General features: G+C 31.4%; 1 protein-coding gene across 3 annotated transcripts in view; it reads left to right on the top strand.

Moving 5' to 3' along the window:
• The first annotated feature begins 859 nt into the window (after positions 1–859).
• LOC131941670 (unconventional myosin-Ie) overlaps positions 860–19,500 on the top strand; it is a 30,345-nt gene continuing 11,704 nt past the window's right edge. For 2 of the 3 annotated variants that reach the window (XM_059301067.1, XM_059301069.1), the window contains exons 1-26: positions 860–992; positions 4,039–4,146; positions 4,399–4,524; positions 4,722–4,811; positions 5,018–5,112; positions 5,405–5,492; positions 6,333–6,422; positions 6,543–6,620; positions 6,792–6,876; positions 10,583–10,686; positions 11,357–11,489; positions 12,122–12,318; positions 12,560–12,898; positions 14,648–14,728; positions 14,949–15,034; positions 15,331–15,412; positions 15,524–15,630; positions 15,722–15,820; positions 16,727–16,871; positions 17,007–17,121; positions 17,394–17,563; positions 17,665–17,724; positions 17,916–18,001; positions 18,092–18,241; positions 18,429–18,577; positions 18,904–19,137. In XM_059301067.1, the coding sequence (XP_059157050.1) occupies positions 4,144–4,146; positions 4,399–4,524; positions 4,722–4,811; positions 5,018–5,112; positions 5,405–5,492; positions 6,333–6,422; positions 6,543–6,620; positions 6,792–6,876; positions 10,583–10,686; positions 11,357–11,489; positions 12,122–12,318; positions 12,560–12,898; positions 14,648–14,728; positions 14,949–15,034; positions 15,331–15,412; positions 15,524–15,630; positions 15,722–15,820; positions 16,727–16,871; positions 17,007–17,121; positions 17,394–17,563; positions 17,665–17,724; positions 17,916–18,001; positions 18,092–18,241; positions 18,429–18,577; positions 18,904–19,137 (2,992 nt within the window). In that variant the 5' untranslated portion in view covers positions 860–992; positions 4,039–4,143. The remainder of the gene's footprint in view (positions 993–4,038; positions 4,147–4,398; positions 4,525–4,721; positions 4,812–5,017; positions 5,113–5,404; positions 5,493–6,332; positions 6,423–6,542; positions 6,621–6,791; positions 6,877–10,582; positions 10,687–11,356; positions 11,490–12,121; positions 12,319–12,559; positions 12,899–14,647; positions 14,729–14,948; positions 15,035–15,330; positions 15,413–15,523; positions 15,631–15,721; positions 15,821–16,726; positions 16,872–17,006; positions 17,122–17,393; positions 17,564–17,664; positions 17,725–17,915; positions 18,002–18,091; positions 18,242–18,428; positions 18,578–18,903; positions 19,138–19,500) is intronic. The other variant, XM_059301068.1, reaches the window with a different exon arrangement.

The following is a 19,500-nucleotide window of genomic DNA, read 5'->3' as shown; positions in this document are numbered from 1 at the left end:
TCTATTTGTGGTGAACCCTTTTTATAGGGAGCCAATATATAAGCCAGATAGTAGAGAGCATTTTTATCCCTTGTGTCGGGATAGTCCTTGTGTCGGAAGCCGAATAATGAATATGAGCCGATATGTCACTGTAAGTGCTAATTTGACTGAGTCGTTTTTTTTTATTTGTCTAATACTAATAGGCATACATCTCATTATCTGAATCGCTTTCTAATGGTTTTTTGGTTACCGGTCGTTTTAGGCGCCACAATTTTTGTCATATCTCATGGGCTGTTTTTCTCTGTTATTTTTTTTGGGCGAAAATAAAATTGTTTAAGTGCATACATTAGTTTAGGCGTTAACTAGTAATGGATAAACCCAGAGTTTCTTCCAGTCATCTCGGGGGGGGGGGGGGGCTCTGAAAAAGTCTACCCCCCCCCCGAACGAGATGGATTTTATATAATAAACATACACTTTTACTAGTGCCCCCCCCCCTCGAAAAATGTTTACCCCCCCCCCCCCCGAAAATTTAAAGTGCCCCCCCCCCCCCCCCCCGGAGAAAAAAAGTCTGGAAGAAACAGTGGAAACAGTGGATGGATACTCATTGTAATGAAATAGTTTAGTTATTTTTTTTTTTTTTTTACTGAGATTCGAGGTGAAAAACGTGTTCATAATCACTCTAAAGTTGTTTTGGAACTAGATTAAGAAATCTATACTTACTATAAGAGTCATTGTAGAGGAGGGGAGGGGAAAATTATTATAACGTTTTTTGGAAGATCTGGGAATATTAAGTTTTTGGGAGATAACTCCCGTTTTTTTCGGTAATAATTTCGGGCGAGTTAAAGTTTTACTAAAATTATTGCATTTCCGGATATGTCACTTAAACCCGGAAAAGAATCAGGAAAATATTTATTATTCTAAAATGTTTTTTGTTAGGCCTATGCTATGGATCTAATATTTTAAATACCATTTTAATCGTAATTTAGCTAGATCTATGTTGAAAATCTAATCTTGTAAGTATGTAGTAATGTAGTAGTCTAATTATTAATAATTTAGAATTTAGTTTAACTTTAGGCTGGATACTGGATCTAGATCTAGATCTAGATTTCTAGGCCTACATAAAAATTAAATGAAAATGGTAATCTATCGTTTTGGGTACGTAAAATCGCCGGCGATTTGTAATGTGAAAAACAGGTGACTCCTTAAATTTTAATAATTATTTCACATTTTGAGGAAGATTTATGTTTTAAAAAATTCAAAAATGTTTCCTTGATTCATTTATGTACCTGTTTTTAAACAATTGAATTAAATCTTTTCCGTAATAAATGAAGACTAGCGATGTTTCCAACAGATGCAACCATGCTCATTTACTATAGCAGCCATCTTGTCTAAGTTTTATTTTTATAAGCTTTTAGCGCCAGATTCAGGGGGAAGCCACTCTATTTTACAAATGGCTGCTATTTATATAGCAAATCTTGCTCTCAGACACTGCTGTTTAAAGTTAATTTCTGGCCTATATCGATATATTTAGCCATTGATTTAGGTTTATTATTAGGGAGGCTCACTAACTTAAAAGCGTCCTTGGTTGCTAACCAGAACATGGCGTAAGGATCGGACCATGACTTCCGGCGAGTTTTTCGACTTAGTTCCAGAGACCTTCTTAGAATTACTTTTAAAAATGTTTATCACGAGTAAAATGGCGGGTTTTCACGTTATAAAAACATGCTATAGGTGGCAAGGCTAAATATGCCAGAAAAGCATTTTCAAAAATTGCTTTGGGGGATGTTGGCTAAATTTAAAGTCGGTGTCATTCAAAATAATATAACTTTTTAAATATAGATTTCCATATCACAAAATTGATTTCCACAGTAAAGCATTATTAGTTTTATCATTCTATGAAAAAATAAATCAAATATCTTCAACCGTTTTTTTATAAGATCGACCGAGAAATGACAACCAAATTTTTTTTATTTTTTTTGACCACGTGACCGCTATTTGAATGGATACGTTTACCTGGCATGGTTTTTTTTTTTTGCTCTTTTGTACAATAAAAAATGTCATAAAATTAAAGAAATAAAAGAATTCAAAAATCACTTCTGTCTTGTCTTTTTTTTTAATTCTTTTCTGATGACATTCTCTTAAATTTTTTTCCTCTAAAAATATTACCCGACGATAGACGGGCCAATTCTACTTTTAGGAACTCTCTTGTGAAAAAAAATTAGATCTATTTCACGGTCACTTAAAAAGTTAAACCTTTCAACTTTTAACCAGGTTGTCATGGATGATCCGTCATATCATAGCTGTGAGTGACAAATAAATTTAAAATTCAATAATTTAGTCTAAACTCGCTACAACCCCCAAATTTAGTGCCTAGAGGATAAAGTATGGACGTTTTTTATTCAGTTGTCATGTTTAAATTGAGAATTAAGTAGATTTCACAAATAGTAAGAAAAACTATTTATTATTCATTTATCTATAATATTTGACACAAAAGTATGACAATATACTTCTATTAAAGCCTTGACAATGAGGTCACGTTTTCATACATAAATAGCCGCGGGCGATTTTACGTACCCAAAACGATAGATTACCAATTAAATTTCTACTCAAGATTGACTACCTTGGACCGTGACTGATTCGATTGAGATAGGTTAAAACTCCATTTTACTTTTTTTAGCGTATTTTATTCCCGCTTCACGTTCACCTCCAGTTGAGCATATTTTATTATAAACACAACCGAAACACACAAACAAAAACGTTAAGAAAACACTAGATTGATCTAATTAATTATTAATTATTACTAATTATTTTTTTTTTATGAATCAGAATGTGATTAAGTGATTTTTAATTAGAAAAGGTAAAAAAAAACTTTAAAAAGCATTAGAACTGTTCCAATTAAATATTGTGTGGTCGTCAGCGGGAGAAAAATCCTTACATGGTCACGGGTTCACCGTGAGTTCACATTGACTTTAATTATCAGCATACGTCATAGCTCGGGCAATAGCTGTTTGTAATTGTGTTGGCCTCAGTTTTGGGGTCATTGTAAGTTCATAAATGTGTATTTATAGTATCATGCCTGGGAGATACTTGTAACAATACAAACTTAACCACCTTGCAATTGTGAGTTACGTTTACGTACTTCACCCATTGCCATGATTCATGATTCGTGTGTCAGAATTTTCATGGCATGAAAATTCTGACACACGAACATAGCACATTCAATATTCCAAATTTGGACTTTTCTCAAGTTTTGACAAAAGTAAATTATCAAAATCTAAAACAAAGTCAGTCTCTTTGTTTTTTTATTCATTTTTATTCATTTGTTAAAACAAAAATACAATACAAATAAATAAATCATGTTTTCCTAATGTTTTGGTGTGTTTTGGTTATTATAATAAAATATGCTCAACTGGAGGTAAACAAGAAGCGGAGAATAAAATATGCTAAAATAGAGTTTTACCTTGAGATAGATCTAGGCCTATTCAAAATAAAATATTATAATAATAGGCATATTTAATTTAATAATAATTAAATAATAGTAATAGGTAGCCAAATAGGTAGGCCTATATAAATAATATATAGGCCTACAGGCCTAATTAATTAGTGATTAAATAGGGCCTAGGCCTATAGTATATTTTCTCTTACTCTACGCTAAGACATAAAAACTAATCAATGCTAGATCTAGATTATTCTAGATCTATCTATTAGTATCTACTGTTAAGTAACTATTACTATAGACTCTAGTCAGTCTAGTAACATGTAGGCCCTACTCAAAACTTTGCCAATTATTTAGGCCTAAAATAAAATAATTTTTTTTTAAAACCTCATGACCTAGTTAAGCCATGATTGTTGTCATTTTGTGTGATAAAATGTGTATATAACCAAATTGATTTTGCCTTTTTAACTTTTTAAATATTGTGTTTAGTTATCAAAAATACTAGGGCAGCGTGGTTGTATTTTTACCTGACAGTCTCTAGTTCTCAGGACCTGGCCAGAACTCCTACTCTATTCATGTTTAATCACAATGCTAATTACATAATTGTAATATTTGTATTTCAGAATAAGCAAGAGTTTTCTGCGATGAATTCTGAGCAGCCACACATTATTAGAAAATCTTCTGTATTTTATTAAATACAGTACTCCATAACAACATCTCATTTTAAAATGGTAACTACTCCATCACATAAAACTATATTAATTAACTATTTTAATTAAAAGATGCACTAATTCATGTCCATGAATGTTAAAAGTAAGACCATAAACTGATTGCGTATATGACCATCTGTCTACATACTCCATGTCATTGTTAAAGGATAGATAATAAATATGTTCATAGTTGGTATTGTCATTTTAGGTATTAGCAAAAGAATTGTTTTGAGTATATTGTCATCATAAATATAACATCTGCTCTTTCTTCAGCCTTATCATTGGCAGAGTCACAATGTCAAAACAAGTGGGGTGGATGACATGGTTCTGCTTCAGAAAATTTCTGAAGCAGGAATTATGGACAATTTAAAAAAGCGTTTCATGGATGATGTCATCTATGTATCCTTTTGTTATTAATTAATTACTTATATTTCAAATTTAAGTAGCAATTACAAGGTGAATTTTATACTAGTGTTAAGCTTAATTTATTTTTAATTTTGTGTACACAAAGCTCTTTAGATATAGTCTATTAATGTAATTTAGTGCCCATACTTAAATATTTAAACAGAGTGGCTGGTCCTTAATTATCTTCTCAGACATATATTGGCCCTGTACTTGTGTCTGTCAACCCTTTCAAAAGCATAAATATATATGGTGACAGGGAAATAGAAATTTATCAAGGAGCAGTGAGTGTCATTGTTTGGTGTTTTGTTATTGGACAATAGTTTGTAGCTAAAATTCTAACATGTAACACATTGTTTTATATAAAATTTAAAAAAAAGTGCATTTTTACTGCAAAGAAATATTAATTATTAATTTTATACCAGATTACATTTTTAAAGAAATGTTGATCAATCATTGGCAATTCAAGTCATTTTATGCATCATTATAGGCTCAATATGAAAACCCCCCTCATGTGTATGCCCTTACTGACAACATGTATAGGAACATGCTGATTGAGATGGAGAATCAATGTGTGATCATCAGGTTGGTAAAATTTTCATCCATGTATTATAAAAAAATATGGATAAATGCAGAACATACACAGACCCACATATAATATATATAGAATTAGATATAGATATAGATCCATATATATATATATAGATAGATTATATATTTATTGATGACTTAGATTATATAGATACAGAGATAAAGATTACAGAGATAGAGCTTATAGGTATAGAGATAGATATTTTTTATTCTGATTATTAATGTAGATATTTAGAAATTATTTTATAAATGACTGCTGAAGATTTTAAAAATATCACATTTTAAGTGGAGAGAGTGGAGCTGGTAAAACAGTTGCGGCTAAATATATTATGGGATACATTTCAAAAGTATCTGGTGGAGGTCCTCTTGTACAGGTAAGTTTCTCTTTCTCTAAGATTCTCTAATTGGAACTGTTACATTTTGATTATAGGTTTCACATGTTTTTCCTTAAATCTTGGTAATAGTGGCAGATAGTTTTTACAAGTGTTCTGTCTGTAAAATAAGGCCAATTAAAACAGCAATAGATTTTCATAATTTCATTGTTATTGGGCAATCCAGAAAAGATTCCATATTCCTCAAGTAGAGGAATAAAATGTTTAGACAATTATTATTATTTTTGTAATGGCTTGGTTGTTTGGTAGAGCACTTAATAGAAAAAAATAATAAAGTAAAGATTCCTCTTAAAACCTAGTGATCTATTGGGCAGATGAAGTAGAGTTCACGTTTTTTTTATTTTCAGTGCAATCATGCAATATTAATTTTTTATAATACTTACATATTTTAAATAGGAAAGAGTCGAGTAGTAAAAAAATATGAAGGGATAATGTGGTCAACACTATGCCCAGCCGCCTTTACTTTCGTGAGTTAGGCATCCATCAGAGCTGGGTGCACTCAGGGACGTTCCACTGTCTTGAACCTAGATTCAAACTTGAGACTTTTGGGTTAGAAGTCTAGCGCTGTACCGCTACTCCACAGAGCACTTGATAAACAACCCAAAAGTCTTGCATTTAGATCATGGTTCAAGTCCGTCAGATGTTCCTAAGCAAGTCAACTCTGAAATTTCCCATACCCAAGTTGAGGTGAATGAAGACAGCAGGCAAAGCAGTGACCTAACCATAACTTTCTTTCTTTCAAGTTATTTAAAAGAATCAGATAATTCTGACCACAGATCTTAATTTTTAAAGTTATTATAGTTAAAAGTGATCATTTTTCAGCATGTAAAAGAAATTATTCTTGAGTCAAACCCATTACTTGAAGCATTTGGGAATGCGAAGACAGTTAGGAATAACAACTCCAGTAGATTTGTAAGTTGGATTTTTTTTCCTGCACCAGTGTTCTTAGAATGAAATATGAGTTGGGTTTTTTAATTGAATAGGAAAATTATTTTGTTTTAAAAGAATTCATATATCATTTTTTTTTTACAGGGCAAATATGTTGAAATTCAGTTCAGCAGAGGAGGAGAGCCTGATGGGGGAAAAATATCAAACTTTTTATTAGAAAAGGTAATTTTTATATAATCAGTACAAAATGCTGTTTTTTTCATGAAGTTTCTTTTTCAGTAAGTGTCAAGTCTTTACAAAATGAAGAGTAAAATTAGTAAAAAAAAATTAATAATAAAATCCCTATGTGATAGCTGTAAAATAATTGATATTTTGCCACTTGTATATTTTCAGTCTCGAGTTGTCAGCCAGAATACTGATGAGAGAAGTTTTCACATATTTTATCAACTATGTTCTGGTGCCACTACAAAAGTTAGAGGTATGTTAATAATCACACATTTTTCTGATATCTGTATTCACAATCATTGTTAATTTTCTACAGCATCATTAATCACATGGAATTAATTTCCATAGTTGTTATAGTTTTATATTTTGATCATAAGACTATATTAAGCCTCTTGAAAATACATTTTCCTAAGTTGCTTCTGCATATTTTTAGTCATCAAAGTGACATAGTGGTTTGTTCAAATGTTAGTGATTCAAACAAACTTGCTTATTGTAAATCTACACCTACTTTAATGGCTTAATAATGTTATGCTTGGTAAAATTGACAAAACGGTGAAAACTCAAAATGAAGTTTTATTGTCTAAAATTTTATCATTTAATTAGCAAAATAATGAATAACCTTGATAAATAATGACCTTTCTGATAATATTATTGGGGAAAACAGCAGCTTACATCACTTACAAAAAAAATTTAAAAAGTTCGATGTCAACCTTCACTGGATATCAAAATCACCAAAAAATAAGATATATAAAAATGATTTTAGTTGAAAAAATTGAAATTTTTCTAGAAAGTTGACTACCACTCCCCCCGTAAACTGTTGAAAGAAGATAGAAGAAGGGAAAAACCTTAATCAGTATTCTATTTTTAAAATATCTTTTTCATAGTAATTATGTTTTTAAGCTCAAAGATTTGGTCTTGGAGAATGATTGTTTAATTCTTAAGTGTACTCATCTCCAGCCACTTAACACCTACTTAAAAATAATCATACCTCTTTACATGTATAAACAAAACAAACAGTTAAATATTACTTACATCTTATTTACAATATTGTTTACATCTACTTAAATTTACTATTGGGTTAAACAAATCTTCTATTGAAATAACTAAAAAGGATAGGAATCTTATTATCTTAAATTTAAAAGTACCCATTCTGAGCTGACATTAGGGCAGATAAAGTTAAGTTTGCTTTTTTCTTTTACTTTGGGTCAGGTTGGTACTAATTAGAGATAAATTAATTCAAGGAAATTATACAGCCCAAGCAAGCAATTATACCCTATTTCGCCTGACTTCATGTGTCAGTATAGTTTATTTCTAGCTTGGTTTAAATATTGAATACTATGAAAAAAATAAAAATAGCCATTAAATCTAAGACAAGGAAGTGAAAAGCTGGGTTACTTTGATTAAATATAACTATTGATTCAGTTTGTAACAAGGAAGTAAAATGCATAGTGTGCACAGAGAAAAAAATTCTTGAGCAGTTGTGTTTATCTTGGTACAAATTAAAATTGAAGTGCTGGGCTGGTACTTGTGTGTTTAAGTGAAGAACATGAATGGATTACCAGATCCTAAATAAATACTTGCTGCTGTGAAGAAAAGAAAAAACTGGTTCATTAAATAAAGCAGGAGTGATCTCCCCTAAAATTTCTTATATATTCTTATATAACAGGAAAGGGGATGGTACTTTCATATTCTTATGTAACAGTAAAGGGGATGGCATTCATGCAATAATATTTTTTTACAATACTTAAATTTTTTAAATAGAAAAGAGTCGAATAGAAAAAAGAATTGCGCACCAAATGAACATTGTACCTTATAAAGGAAACATTGATTAATTAAAAAAAAATTAATTAAATATCTAATTAATTGACATTTAATGTCACAGTGCAATATTATTGGGTCATTACATAAGTGAAAAGTTTGAAACAAATCCGTCCAGTCAAAGTGATATTTTTTGGTAAATCGGTAAAACCGTAAAGTATTACTTGACTGGAAATCACTCAAATTTTGTCAGATTCAAGACTAGAAGATCTTATAGCTAAGTGTAAAATTTTGCTTATCTAAATGAAATAGTACTTACGTTATCGGAATTTTAAAAACCGGAAATAAAGTACATCTTCCTGATTCTAAAAGATCTTATACTTCCAATGAAATATCTACTACCAAACTGTGTTATCAAGTTATCAGGTTCCCACGGAAATAGAGTAAAATACCACTACTGGTTGCTGGAGATTGTTCAAAAGCTAAAACATTCACATATAATCTAATACTTTGATTTGAATTTCCTCCACCTAACTGGAAATGGAGTAACTATCATTGTATCAACATCAAAAGTTGATAGCAAACTACAAATTTGGTGTAGTTCTTATATTATAAATTTTGTCAACCTAACAGGAACGATACTCAAGTTATCATGTTTACATATAATCGGACAGTATTGAAAAACTAAGATTTTCTTGCTGCAGAAGTTTATAAAATGTCAGTTTGTGAAACTGACATGATATAGATTTTTGCACAATTTCAATTCATCCTTTATTTTACGTATACGGTAAAGAAGGGAGGTGTAAAACTGAAAATGGTTGAAATATTTGTTAATTACTCAGTATGATTACAATACTTCATCTATCCAAGAAAGTAAAAATCTGTAACTTTTAGATTATGTTCAGATTTGTATTAAATGAAAGCATTACAAAAGATAAGTCTTTTGAAATGCTATAGGCAGTAATGTTGTAGAATGCACAGCTATGTCAGTCCCTCTACCCAGCTGTAAATTTACATGTTGTGTCATATATTGTCTGTATTGTTCATTTTATTTTTACTTTCTGGTATATACGAAGTATAGAGAAAGTATTGTAATCGTGCAAAAAAAAAATCGAGATTTTTACAAATCTCGACGTTCTACACCTCACTGATATGGAAAAACATAATTTTGCAATCTTGTCTGTATGTCTGTGTGTCTGTCTGTGTGTGTGTGTGTGTGTGTCTGTGTGTCTGTGTGTCTGTGTGTAAACACGATTACTTGAGTACCGTTACAGCTAGGTTGATGAAATTTTATATATAAGTATTTTATCAAAATCGTAGGTCCGTATCAACTTTTGAGCGATTTCCGATAACCGGAAGTGATACTTTTCCTACTTTGAATTTTTCAAAAGCCTATAACTTGAGTACTATTTCAGATAGATAAATGAAATTTCACATTTAAGTTAAATATCTAATTCTCTACCTTCTGTTAAATTTTGAGTAATTTCCGTTGACCGGAAGTAGTAATTTACGCTAGTTCCGATTTCTCAAAAAACTAATGTAAATTTTTAAAGTACTAATAATATTGCGCACTATTATGCACTTTTCTATTTGGAGTTCACTTGGTGTGCAATTCTTTTGTCTACGAGATTTTATTCTATTTTAAAAACTTTAAGTATTTAAAATGGATTAAAAATCATGTCTATAGCTCGAGTTATTTTATATAAGAATATTCGAGAAAGTTTTGGGGAGATCACTCCCGGTTTATTTAATTAAAAATGACACATTTTTACCATAAGTATGCTAGTGCCAAAGTGATTTATATCTTACACACACATTAGGCAAAAAAAAACAGTTGTAACAATGCAGCAGTAACATAGGGTTTTAGCTATAGTAATAACTCTACTGACTCTTTCACTGGCTAAATCTAATAGCCCTTAAGCCCTTGCATTATTGTGACATATAGAGCCATTGGAATAAAAAAATTTACAGGCCTGAAATTTGTTAGAAAATATGTTTAATTATTCATATCAATCAAATTACCAAAATAAATGGAAAAAAAGCAATAGACACTTCAATGGTAAACGTAGTTTTAAAAAGTTTATTTAAAAATTTGATAAGCGCATAGAAGTTAGATTATGCTCATGCTGAATTTAACAATGCTGAAATTAACACTCATCTATCACTGTAATTCTTTTATCACTGTAATTTTTTTCCACCAGAAAATTTTGGCATTACAGAACCAAACTACTACAATTATCTTCTCCAGAGTGGGACCTACAATGTTGATGGAATTGATGATAACAAAGAATTTCAAGATACCTTGGTAAAGAATTCATTGGCTTTTTTAAAACAATATTTAGTTAAATGAGTTTGCAACACATTTTTTTACCCACTTTTACTGAGTTAAATTAGGACATTCTTTTGGCACTTACTAAGGTAATATAGCGGTAAACACAATGGAGAAAAATTATTTATCATTAACAAAATGGCTGTCAGCTAATGACATGTAGTCCTGTAAAGTTAGTAAAGTGAAAAGACTCATAATTGTTACAATACATATGATTTCAAAATAATATTTTTATTTAGTTTATTTTTATAACTAATGTACTCCTTGTTTGATATCTTATGAGTCTGCTAATCTTAAGCAATTTTAATACTAAAAGTTAAAAAAAAATTGAAACAGGAAATACATTACAAAATATTACAAATTTTAATGTACATAAATGTTAAAAAAGGCATGGTTGGCTTATAACATGTTGGCTTTAGTTTTTTATTAGTTTCAAAATTTGACAGAAGTGTTCAATGATATCTAATGAATTTTTGATATTCTCTGATATGAGATTCTTTAGAAGTATGTTGCTAATCATCAACAGTCTTGTCATTAACCAAGCTGTACAGCATTCACTATTATATTTTATTTAAATATCTAACCTGTATTTATAATATGAAATATATTCATTGCTCTTTAATATTAATTTTATATTTTCTTTCAGCAAGCCATGCAGGTAATTGGAATCCACCCAGACACACAGAATGATATTTTATCCATTGTTGCTGGCATACTTCACTTGGGGAACATAACTTTTAAAGAGTCAGGAAACTATGCAGAAATAGCCAGTGCTGATTGTGAGTTAATAGAAGCTGAAAATTGCATTCTGTTGTTATTTTCTGTTAAAAAGTCTCCATTAAATTTAACTTTATAAAAATATATAATATTAGCACCACATAACTAATGTACTGTAATAGAACTTTCTTAAACTAGTTCAAAATCAATAGCTGAAATTTTACAAGTTCATTGCTTAAAGATTAGACACAATAAGTTTGTGTAAAATCAAGACACAACTTAAATAAATATTGATGGGAGGTAGTTGTCCATAAATGATGTCACACTTTCCCCCCAATTTTCTTATCTCTCCTTGTAACATGACATCATACCTTATCCTCCCTGCTCAAGTTTTAAGTTTTTCCTATTTGGAACACAAATTTAAAAAAAAACAACAATTGAGCAGTTTCTCTGTAATAAATAAATAGAATAATCAATAAATAACTGAAGACAAAATGGTATTATTTAACTGTTTACTATGTTAATTTTGCTGAAACCATCATTAATCAATATTTAATGCTGAACATGAACAAGATTAGGTACATTGATTATTTTTTTAATTACAAATTACAAAGGAGTATTTTAAAAATGCAAATTAATTTAAAATTCAGGACACAAAATTCTAAGTTTAATTTGTATACAATCCCTTTTTCAGTTCTTGAATTTCCAGCTTTTTTGTTGGGAGTGGATAAAGAACTGTTGAGAAATAAACTGATTGGCAGAATCATGGACAGCAAATGGGGTGGCCAGACAGAGAGTATAGAGATGAAGCTAAATGTCCAGCAGGCCGAGTTCACAAGGGATGCACTTGCAAAGGCCATCTACTCAAGAGTCTTTGATTTCCTGGTTGAAGTAATATCTCTTGCTGTGTACTTAATTATTAGTTGATGAAGAAAGGAAAATTTTCCTTTAATTGAAAGTTTATTGAATGTATATTTTTTGTTAAATATAATTTATCAGTAGGTCTGAAACATTTTTAAATGTAGGTTTTGTTTCTAAAATTAATGATGTCACTTCCTTTAGTAACACTATGATTGTAATTTTGAGCTGAAAATAGCCAAATAATAATAGTTACATAATTTTTACATTGCAGTCTATAAACAAAGCCATGCGGAAGGACATTGAAGTTGTGAACATTGGCATCCTAGACATCTATGGCTTTGAAATTTTTGGCCGCAATGGTTTTGAACAGTTTTGTATCAACTATGTGAATGAAAAGCTTCAGCAGATCTTTATTGAGCTGACCCTGAAGGCTGAACAGGAGGAGTATGTTACAGAAGGCATCAAGTGGACAGCTATTGATTACTTCAACAACAAAATAGTCTGTGATCTTATTGAATCCAAGTCCCCACCAGGCATCATGTGTGTCCTGGATGATGTTTGTGCCACCATGCATGCTGTCTCTGAGGGTGCTGATGAAAAGTTGCTAGAGGTGATATTTTCTTGTGATTTTATCATGTTTTATTTTTAGCATAAGTGATCAGATAAAGACAATATCTTGTTGTTTTAATCAGTTTGCTTAAATACAATGCTGATAAGTAAAGTATATAATATATAGCAAACTCACTGTTCAAGGACTGATATAATGGATATTTTGAAGTGAGGTCTTCAGCCTTCAAAAATTTGTTATAATAGCACTCAATTTAAAAAGAAAGAAATAAGGAAAACTTTTGATTAGAAAAAAAATCAACTTTATAAAAACAAGCTGTTAAAAAGTGATTCTTGCTTCTATTTAGTTTTAAAAATAGAGTTGCATTATTCTATTTTAAGATAATCATTTTTCTCCTTTTATTGGATATAGAAAAGCTTGTTACTACAAACGGTACAATATATTTATTGATTTTATTAAGGGGAAATAACAAAGCTGGGATTTTGAACACTGAAAATATTACCTGAGTATTTTCCCTTTGTATATAGTTCTGTTTTTGTACAAAAAATCAATCAATACAAGGCATTGTTCAATTTTCGTATCAATTTAAAAAAAAAAAATGGAGGAAATAAAAATGGCTAAACTTTAGTTTAAAAGACACCTGTTTAAAATACAGCCTTTCTTCCCTTCCACCTCCGCTTTTAACACTGTCAGAAAAGTTAGAACTGAAGAACATTTATCTGCCTTTTATCAATGGCAGTGTGAAAATATCTGTGAATTTCTATTATTTATACTTTTGTTATTGAATATAGTAATCTTCACATTAATTGTAGTGACTAATTTAATGTCTAATTATACTAAAAATGTGATTTTCTTGTGTTGTAAATAGAATTTATATGGAAATAAATACATTAAAAGTGGGTCGAAATTGAATTGCAATATTTGTTGACTGACCCACTGAGATATTTTTGTCTTGTGCACTACTTAAAAGTTTGTTAAAAAAAAAGGATGTTTGGGAAAATATGGGCAAAATATTCACAGCAAAGGGTTGTCAAAGCATCTTGTCACGTTTCCTGACGTTTGTCATTATGTCAGCATCAGTTTGATACTATAATAGCTGACACCTTGTATTTTAGTGTGCATGAAGTCTCTCAAATAAAAAAAAAATACATTTATCTCATTGACTCCCTAGTCTTGTAAGACTATCACATTTGATGTAACTTGTTGAGGGTGTCAGTCTTTGGGTATTTCACATGCAGGCAGATCTTTTCCTCTCTTTTTTTAAATAGAGGGTGTGGGGGGGGGTGCACCTCCACTTTTCTGTCGTGGGTTCTCACATTGCTAATGCTTTAATGTCACTGAATTACATATTTGTATCCAAGTTATACACCGCCTTTTCCCTTCAAAATATATACATTTTTAGTGCAATACATCTTTCAGAATTTCTCCATCACTCAACCTATGGACATGTTCCAGCCAATGAAGGCAGAATAGTCAATGTCAAGTGCCCATGCTGGGTAATTTTACCCACTCCAGGATAGGATTGTTTATTACGTGGTCTTTTCAACAGATCCTGTTTGTATCTCTAAAACTGCTTGTCAGGACCTCCGCCACATGTGTAGCCCCTCTCCTACATGCGTAGTCATCATTTGAGTCTGAACTAAGTCACATGTTAAAGCAGGCTCTGCATTTAATTGAGGGAGGCTTTTATAGTCTTTTGCTAGCTGTTAAGAGATTGTATGTAATGAATTTCAAGCAGTTTGAAAAAAATTATTTATTATTTTAAAACTATTTTGCTTGTTTAACTTTCAGAAATTACAAGGCCAATCTGCAACAAATAAACATTACCAAGGCTGTAGTGTAGGATTTATTATTCATCACTATGCAGGGCAGGTGAGTTTATACCTTTCCCCAGTTGTATCCCATCTTTCTGATGTAATTCTCCAGATCACTTCTCCGAGTCTTCCTTGATCTGCTTCTTTTTTTTTTGTGTGCACTTTAGTTGTTAACTGATGGCTGTACTTGGTCATTAGTTTTGTGCAGAATGATAGGATATTTGTAATATGTCTGGAACCTCTGTTGAAGAACATTAAGGAACAATATTTTATTACAGGTAGAGTACTATGCAGATGGTTTCTGTGAGAGAAACAGGGATGTATTGTTCTCTGACCTAGTGCTTCTCATGCAATCAAGTAGGAAGTGAGTGCCTTTAACTTAATGAATAACTTACCTGTTTTACATACATTGAGGCTGCAGGATGGGATCTGAATTTGTTTCTGGATATATCCAGAGTTGATATTTTTAATGTTTCCACTTGTCAATATTTTTAGCATTTTTTTTGTAAAAATTCTATCGTGTTGTTTAGATATAACATATGACATAATGACATAATTTTTGTGTGGTTTGAAGTTTTAAAAGATATTATTTACCCGTTCATTAGTTTATTTAGATAATTCTAATGATATATCATTTGCTTTTTTTTTCTCTTTTATTAGCCAATTTATCGTTAGCTTGTTCCCTGAAGTAGTCAACACTGCAGCAAAAAGCAGACCAACCACAGCTAGCATGAAAATTAAGGTCAGTGAGACTTTTTTCTACTAATGCTGTAGCAGTGTAAAAAATGCAGTTACATTATAAGTCATTGAGCTTCAGTAGAAATACTAATATTTTAAAAAATTCTTCATCCAGACTCAGGCCAATAAACTTGTCGAGACTCTAATGAAATGCACACCTCACTATATTCGATGCATTAAACCTAATGAGACAAAACGAGCAAAAGATTGGGAAGACCAGAGGTAGGCTAGGATTTTCTGTGCTTAACACGTCTCTGCAATTAAAAATATAGTAGCATGAATTGCTAAATATACAATTAATTCTGTTTTTAAGGGTCAAACATCAGGTTGAGTATCTTGGCCTCAAGGAAAACATCAGAGTGAGGAGAGCAGGTTTTGCATTTCGAAGAGAATTTGCAAAGTTTATCAAAAGGTAGGATAATATACTGTAAAGTAACAAATAATAATGTAAATTAGATCTCTAGAACACAGTATTTTTAAATTAAAACAGAAACGTAGAAGTAAATTTTACCCAATCTAGAGGTAATTTTGCATGCCAATCAATCACAACTTTTCTTATTTAAACAAATACCAGTAAGGTGGGAGAGATTATTTTCTGAATTTCTTTAGATTTCCCATTTTTCCCCATCATATTTGAATGTTTAATCTGAAATTTTCCAGATATTTTTCAATTACATATAGTAATTGAGCTTCCAATTTTTAGAGTGCAAGTGTTAGCTACTCACTTTACTGCTCTAATTTTTTGCAAAAAATGACCATTGCTAGTCCAAGCTAACTCACTGTTACAATTTAGGCTATTTACTGTGAAAAACTTTTCTGAAGTAAAATAATCTGAATACCATGTCCATCTTAAAAAGTATAGACCTGCTTAGGACTGTTCTGGTTGTTCACACTCGACTTGGTTCATTTGATGGGCAGGGAGGCTTATATCAGTATGGAGGAGAGAGTCTGTTACAGCACAGGGATACAGTTACTAGTTTAAATAAGTTTACTCTGTTAACTTGCTCTGAGTCAAAATAAAAACTATCTAAATTAATTACTATAACTTCATTAAGTTAATTAAAAAACTTTTCAGACGTTGGGGAAAAAATGTTAGTAATTATAAAATTGAAAGTAAATCAGAACTGCACTCTGTATAATTAACTTGTCCAACCCAAAATATTTCCTTTTTTTTAATGATCTGGTCACGTGTGTGATACTCAAAGCCTCATAGAAAGCAACACTTTATACATGATCTCACATATTTTTAGTAGTAGCTAATACATTTTAGCTAGATATTGGTTACTAATTGTTTTGGTTTTATGTATTTTGATTACAGGTATGCCATCCTTACACCAGAGACTTACCCTAACTGGAGAGGAGAAGCAAAACAAGGTGTCCTGCATTTACTTAAGACGGTTAACATGGACACAGACCAGTACCAGCTTGGGAAGACAAAAGTTTTTATCAAGAATCCAGAATCTGTAAGTATTCTTTGGTATTTGATGGAAATACATAGGGTAATTATTAAATTTGTAAACTTGCTTCCAACTAAATTAAATTTTATTTTATTCACTTTTTCAAAATTTTAACTGTCACACATTTTACTTCTTCTGTAGCTGTTCTTGCTAGAAGAAATGAGAGAAAGAAAATTTGATGGCTTTGCTAGAGTTATCCAAAAAGTGTGGAGAAAACATCACGCTCAACAGAAATATTTCAAGCTAAGAGAGGAAGGTAAGCCTAGTTTACCATGGCCTTTACCAACTTGTCAGCATGCAAATAAACAACTTGCCCATCCTAACCGAGCACCTAGATCTAACTCTTCTTAGAGGTCATCTATTTATGATGCCCGCAAAAAAAAAATGAACTTAAGTTCCACCAAGTTCCAATTGAAACATGAGCAAAACTATTTGATTGTTAATATTTAACATACATGTTATGTGTTCATTTTGACTTTAATTTTTAAGTTTTGTTAATTTGATCTTACATTTATAAATTACTTACAGCATCCGATATCCTCTTCAACAAGAAAGAGCGTAGACGTCATAGCCTTAATCGTAATTTTGTTGGGGACTATCTTGGCTTAGATGATAACCCTGAATTAAGAGCTTTGGCAGGGAAAAGAGAGAGGATAGAGTTTGCTGATTCTGTGAAGAAATTTGATCGCCGTTTCAAAGTAAGACTATTAACAAATCCTCTAATTTAAATCCCTTAAATTCTAGAATAAGCAAAGAGCAATTAACTCTAAAATGTGTTCATTACTTTGACATTTTTCAGTTCGTTAAAAGAGATATGCTGCTGACTGCTAAAAGTCTTCTGCTAGTGGGTCTTGAGACTGTAAGTACATCCACTTTTTAAAATCTTGTTACCAGAAAATTAGTTAATGAAATCTTATGGAGAAGGGTAAATTCAAATTTGCTATAACAAAAGTTCTTTTATTTCCTGTGTTTAGATTTATTATTTGACATGTGGTTAAAGTGAGTGAATTAAAAGAATGATTAATTTTTTTCTCTTTTGAATTTATTTAGATAAAAAAAGGACCAGATAAGGGAAAGAAACAATTGGTTGTGAAACGGAACATACCTCTAGACCAGATCTCAGGGATTGTAATGAGGTAATCAAACTTTGTACAAGTTTTGATCTTGTGTAATTATCATGATGAGATACACAAAAATAATATGCTGATATTAATATTAATCTACAGCACAATGCAGGATGACTTTTTTGTTCTAAATGTCAACAATGAATATGGAAGCTTTTTAGAGAATGTTTTCAAGACTGAATTTCTCACTGTTCTGGCAAAGAAATACAAAGAAAGAACAAACAGAGAAATTAGCATACAGTTTCAAGACACGTAAGAATGATTTCCTCCTTTTAATATAATTTATAAATATAAACAGTGCATTATTATAGTTGTTTGATTAAAATATATTGAATTTTGAATAATTTTCTTGATAGAAGTTCAGAGCAGTTTGTTAAGTTCTAATTAAAATAAAAGTTATCTAATAAATTTCACAATACTTCAAACGTGTCAATATTAGGTTAGATTTCCAAGTTAAGAAAGAAGGTTGGGGTGGAGGTGGATCCAGGCAGGTGAAATTTCTTCGTGGTGCAGGTGATATTGCACAGCTCAAACCCTCATCCAAAGTTCTGACAGTCACCATCGGACCAGGCCTTCCAAAGAACTCAAGTGAGTTATTAAATATGTCAGCCGCTTCAGTTCATTGTGTGTCCCACTTCTTAACCTACATCTAATTTCTTTTCTTACTTTAGTTTTTGGTAAATTAAATCTATTGTTAACAATTCAGAGAGCATAAAATCTGTTATAAAAATATATTTGCTATATATATATAAAACAAACACAACATAAGCAATAAAATAAAAACAATATCTAGTTATAATTGATTGGTTGTTCTTTTAGCTTTAGCTTTAAAATAAGTTTCTAATGAATTTTATGTTGACGAGACTAGTTAGAACTTTGCCATAGAACTGATGCATTTTTTTTTCTTTTTGTAGGACCTGGTAGAAAACCTGTAGTCAAGAGCAATGGTTCCAGTGCCCCGCGTCGAGCACCAGGCCCCCCTGCCCCTGTTGGAGTTGTGTCTGGTAGATCAGCTCCTGGTCGTCCTGCACCAGGTCGACCTGCTCCAGGTGCTCCACCCACTGGTCCTCCACCTGCTATACCACAAGGCAATGCTCCACCCCCTCCAACAAGTCAACCGCCTTCACGTAAAGCAGGTGATAAATCTTGTACGCAGATTTTTTGTTTTTATTTTATAATTTTTAAGTTCAAAGATCTTTTTATTTTAAATAAACTACCAGTACATTTGTTTTAAAATTGAACAGGAGGTTTTATATTAATTTGCCGTGGTCTAGTTGCTAAAAAGTCATGAGTTCAAACTCTCGGGCAGATGAGGCTTCTTAGCTGGGGACAGCCACTCTTCTAGGTGACAACTCCAAAATCAAACAACTGCTGCCTTGTAGTTTGTTCTTGGTTGGACAAAGGCTATGGAAGCAAATCCAAAAAGAAAGGCAGGCTGTAATCAGAGTCCTCAATGGCGCATAACCAGTTAGATGTATTTAATTGTGTTGGAGGTATGGTCAAGTCTGCTA

This window comes from Physella acuta, unplaced genomic scaffold (assembly GCF_028476545.2).
Source record: "Physella acuta isolate Inbredline_101_S28 unplaced genomic scaffold, ASM2847654v3 ptg000369l, whole genome shotgun sequence".
Lineage (NCBI taxonomy): Eukaryota > Metazoa > Mollusca > Gastropoda > Physidae > Physella > Physella acuta.
Note: the sequence above shows the minus strand (reverse complement) of the source record. Positions and strands in the feature narration are given on the sequence as shown.